This window comes from Sinocyclocheilus rhinocerous, unplaced genomic scaffold (assembly GCF_001515625.1).
Source record: "Sinocyclocheilus rhinocerous isolate Xijiao unplaced genomic scaffold, SAMN03320098_v1.1 scaffold693, whole genome shotgun sequence".
In the NCBI taxonomy this organism is placed as follows: domain Eukaryota; kingdom Metazoa; phylum Chordata; class Actinopteri; order Cypriniformes; family Cyprinidae; genus Sinocyclocheilus; species Sinocyclocheilus rhinocerous.
The window spans coordinates 37,848-42,722 of record NW_015654933.1 but is presented as its reverse complement, the minus strand read 5'-3'; the positions used below and the strand labels follow the sequence as shown (position 1 = coordinate 42,722).

The 4,875-nt window shown below is 39.4% G+C and overlaps 1 protein-coding gene across 1 annotated transcript; it reads left to right on the top strand.

Moving 5' to 3' along the window:
* The first annotated feature begins 759 nt into the window (after positions 1–759).
* Positions 760–2,115, top strand: rln1 (relaxin 1). Its single transcript, XM_016524596.1, has 2 exons — positions 760–959; positions 1,930–2,115. Exons 1-2 carry the CDS (start codon positions 773–775, stop codon positions 2,106–2,108), a joined length of 366 nt encoding a protein of 121 aa, XP_016380082.1. The 5' UTR covers positions 760–772; the 3' UTR covers positions 2,109–2,115.
* Positions 2,116–4,875: the final 2,760 nt, after the last annotated feature.

The window sequence follows — 4,875 nt, the reverse complement described above, 5'->3', positions numbered from 1 at the left end:
GTGTGTGTGTGTGTGTGTGTGTGTGTGTGTGTGTGTGTGTGTGTGTGTGTGTGTGTGCTTCTGTCTGTGTGTGTGTGTGTGTGTGCTTCTGTCTGTGTGTGCTTCTGTCTGTGTGTGTGTGCTTCTGTGTGTGTGTTTCTGTGTTTGTTTCTGTGTGTGTGCTTCTGTGAGTGTGTGTGTGTTTGTTTGTGTGTGGTGTGTTTGTTTGTGTGTGTGTTTCTGTGTGTTTGTGTTTTCTGTGTGTCTTTGTGTGTGTGTTTCTGTGTGTCTTTGTGTGTGTTTGTTTGTGTGTGTGTTTGTGTCTTTGTGTGCGAGTTAGAGTGTGTGTGTGTGTGTTTCTGAGTGTGTGTGTGAGTTGGAGTGTGTGTGTGTGTTTGTGTGTGTGTGAGAGAGAGTGTGTGTTTGTTTGTGAGAGTGTGTGTGTGTGTCTTTGTGTGTGTGTGCTTCTGTGTGTGTTTGTTTGCGAGTGTGTGTTTCTGTGTGTCTTTGTTTGTGTGTTTGTGTGCGAGTTAGAGTGAGTGAGTGTGTGTGTGTGTGTGTTTGTTTGTGAGTGAGAGTGTGTGTTTCTGTGTGTGTGTGTGTGCTTCTGTGTGTGTGAGTGAGTGAGACTGTGTGTGTGTGTTTCTGTGTGTGTGTGTGTGAGTGAGACTGTGCTTGTGTGTGTGTGTGTGTGACGTCAGTCCGTGTCTGTATAAAGTCTGCGTGAGCTGATGGAGAATCATCAGAAAGCAGCGGCTCGAGGAACTCTGTGTTTTCTCATAAGCTCGTGTTAATGTTGTGTGTGAAGATGTTTGGCGTGCTCTCGGCGCTTCTGCTGGTGTGTGTGTGTGGGGTGTGTGTGCGCGGGAGCGAGGATTTACAGAGAGACTTCGGAGTGAAACTGTGCGGCCGCGAGTTCATCAGAGCCGTGATCTTCACCTGCGGAGGCTCCCGGTGGCGGAGGAGCGCCTCTCAGCCCGGTACTGCTCACCTTCATCACCATCACCATCATCATCACCACCTTCATCACACAAGACAGCATGTAGCAGAACACCAGCGTCATCACATCAGTTTGTACTTACAGTCATCCTCCTGCCTGGCCGGGGTTATTATGATCTTACAAAAACTAAAGAACTTCAAATAAAATAGACGTTTTCTGAAATATATAGCCTACATATATAAAACTTAAACGTTTTATTTCAGCTAAGCAACATTTCTTATTTGCGTTTAGTTTAGTGATGTTCTAGAAATGACTAAAACGTGAAATTAATGGAATAAAATAGGCCTAATAGAAACTATATAGACAGATAAAAGATAAAACGAATAAAAATGAAAAAAAAAAAAAAATTACTAAAACTTTAAAATGTAAAAGGAAAATACAAAAATAAAAACTAATAAAAATGTTATAAAGCTATAATAGTATCTCAGTGATACTAAAATAACAGCATGCTACAAAACCACCACATTATGTACTTGCACTTCATCATCATCATCATCCTCATCAACAATAACTTTGCTTATTTAGAACCATAACTATTAAAAAGAGGAACGATTTGAAGTACTAGCTTATTTAAATATCTCAATGTTGCATTTATTACAAGAAAAAAGTCCAAGCAACAGAAATGATTTATTTGCTGGTCAGTCTGTGTTTGAGATCTAGCCTAATTTATGAATGAAAACACAAGAATATGAATTCCAGAGCGATGAGCTCTATTATTAATACGAAACCACTAATACAAGACAAATCTGTAAATGAAAATAATGTCAGGAATTAGCTAATGTCACCATTTACAGCTGTTTGATTAGAAAATCTATATTTTAATACGTCACTTATTATTAAACGTGCTGAACCGAGTCATCTCATCATAAACCCATATATTTGTCAGTCATCAGACTGAAGCATGATGGGCCGTGTGTGCGTGTGCATGTGTGTGTGTGTGTGTGTCGCAGGTCAGCTGCTGCTGGACAGAGATGAAGAGCTCAGCCCGTCTCTCTCAGATCTGCTGTCTGTTCTGAGCGACCGGAAGAGAGAAACCGGCGACCGGCGGAGGCGGAACTTCTCTCTGGGACTGGCGGGAATGTGCTGCAATCGGGGCTGCACTAAAAACGACATCGGCCTCCTGTGCTGATGATGAAGATGAAGATGATGAAGGACTCACTGATGAAGAGCTGAACTGATAGATCATCCCAGTGCTTCATTTGTATTTATTTATTTCACATCTGTTCATATGACCACATGAATAAACGTCAACTTCTTGACTGCATCTTATTTACTGACTAATAATTTGTTCATAAACCCAAACAAATAATTACAGAGGGACCAGAATAAACAGTTCTTCTGCAAAGGTTCAGTATTAGCACTGATGACTTCATGAAGAACGATTAACCTTTCGATTAAAAGTGGAAAAGCGTTCTTTAAATTGTTAAAATGTTCTTCACACTAAGAAAAAAAAAAGCGCTTATTAAAAAACCAGCCACTGAAAGCTTCTGTGGAGATCATGTTAAACTGTACTCTAGGCTCTTCTTACTAAATAGAAGCAAACTGGTTCTAGTCAGCCTTCTCTAGTTATTTATTCAATTATTTAATACTTATTTTAGTTAAGTGCTTAAATTGTAATGCATTTATTAAATTATTTTATTTAGTGCATTTGCATTTTGTTGTTTTTGAAGGCTATACAATAAAAATAACCACTGAGGGTGCTTCTGAAACTAGTGAGGGTGCTCTAGTCTTAATGCACATTTTCACATGTTGTCCCGTCTGTTGCTATGGTTATCACTGTGTCAATCACCCCCCTAGACACGCCCCTGAATCTACCTGTCAGAGAGTTAACTGCGCATGCGCACATCAATATTGCGTGCTTTTTCTCTGAACAACGATAATTAGTGTATTTGCATTAGTTCACCCAAAAATGAAGATTCTGTCATTAATTACTCGCCCTCGTGTCGTTCCAAACCCTTAAGAGCTTCGTTCATCTCCAGAACACAAATTAAGATATTTTTGATGAACTCCGAGAGCTCTCTGATCCTCTCATAGACAGCAAGGCAACTGAAATGTTCCCAGCTCCAGAAACATAGCAAGCAGATTTGGTAAAATAGTCCATGTCCATAATCAGCATTGTTTACGTTTAGTAGAAAGCGGGCATCAACAACGCTGATTACGCTCTGGGCTACTCTCCAAAATGGCGGAAGAAGAATTGATGAATAAATTATGTTATTATTGTTTTCTTTGCGCACAAAAAGTATTCTCATAGCTTCGGATGAACCACTGATGTCACATGGATTATTTTCCCCATGTCCTTACTATGTTTCTGGGTCTGGGAACATTTCAGTTGCTTTGCTGTCAGAGAGCTCTCAGATTTCATCAGAAATATCTTAATCTGTGTTCTGAAGATGAACGAAGCTCTTACGGGTTTGGAACACATGAGGGCGAGTAATTAATGACAGAATCTTCATTTTGGGGTGAACTAAACCTTTAATAAAACACAATGTAATGGATAGAAAAATTAATTTATTGTTAGTTTTCGGCCGTATAGCCGTATCCCTTCTACTTTTCATTTTCCACCTTTATTTCTAAAACTATTGTAAAGGATATTTCATATTTTTTCATGTGTATGACTTTGATAGCAGAAGTGGCGTGAGTGACGTCACTACGCTGAAATTAGAATATTCAAATGAGCAAACAATCGAGTAGCCGCGTGCTGCTGGTCTGAATGACGTTATGACGCTTTTGAATGTAGCTGAACGTGGACGATGACGTCATGGAATGACCGCAGCCACGCGTGGAGTTTGAGCAGGTAAGACGCAGGTGTTTGTGTATATTTTACACACTTTTAACTTTCGTCACAGACTGGCTGCGATTATTTAGCGCGTTCATTAACCGCTAAATTCAAACCTGCGTAAATTCGCGCTTATTAGTCTGGCGCCAAACCAGACTCGCTAGCGGTTGCCATAACCTTATATATATGCTTTTAATATTTGTTTTATAGACCAGACGTTTCAATACATGTGAATACTAGCAAAATATACACTGTTGCGTATGAAAGCGCGAATAATCGAAACACATTGCTTGTTAAACACAAAAGAGTGCGTCCTAAAAAACCTCAGGCTGCGCTTCAGCTCGAATGTTTTAGTTAATCTTGCGTGTAACTGATGAGTTCTGTTCTCATTTAACTTCATTATTCCGTTCATCTGGAGTTTGGTTTGAACACTGGAATCTTGCTGATGTTCCTGCTCTTTGAATTCAGAAGACAAGAATCAATGATTTCAGTTCTCAAATCAGAATAAAATCCACACGCATACACAGACAAAAAAATAAAACACGGTATTATTTGCAAAATGGTTTTATTTACTTGGTTTTATAGAAAAAAGTAAACATTGCTTTCATATCTTTGGAACATCTTTAACATTCAGTACACCAGTGTACCTCACAAAAATATTAAGAATAATAAACAGTAATTTAGTGCATTCACAGGGATTCAGTTAAAGAGTCGGTGTAGGTTAGGTGTTTGAGATGGAAATGAACTCCAGCTGCTGTGGTGCATGGTTCTAATGTTATGCTGGAATCTCATGCAACTAAAACTTCTTTAAATAAAATCAAACCAGCAGAACAAACAAATCCAACAACAGAAATGAGCAGAACTGATTGTTATCAGGAGGTGCTGGAGATAAACTCACTGTCAGGACAGTCGCAGTGCTCGACTTCAGGATCTGCTCACCGTCTGAACACCACAAATGACTGTAAAGCATGTCTGTGTGTGTCAAAATGGTGATTAAAATCGAAATCGCAAGATTGATCAACAGAAATCGTGATAGGTTTTTTTTGTCCATATCGCACAGCCCTAACTCACACACAGACACACACACACACACACACACTCAGTCACTCACACACACTCA

Bases quoted from the DNA above. Each gene is read 5' to 3' on its own strand.
- rln1 (XM_016524596.1), top strand. From the start codon at position 773: ATGTTGTGTGTGAAGATGTTTGGCGTGCTCTCGGCGCTTCTGCTGGTG. The intron at 960-1,929 runs GTACTGCTCACC...TGTGTGTCGCAG, and splicing joins GAGGAGCGCCTCTCAGCCCG to GTCAGCTGCTGCTGGACAGA.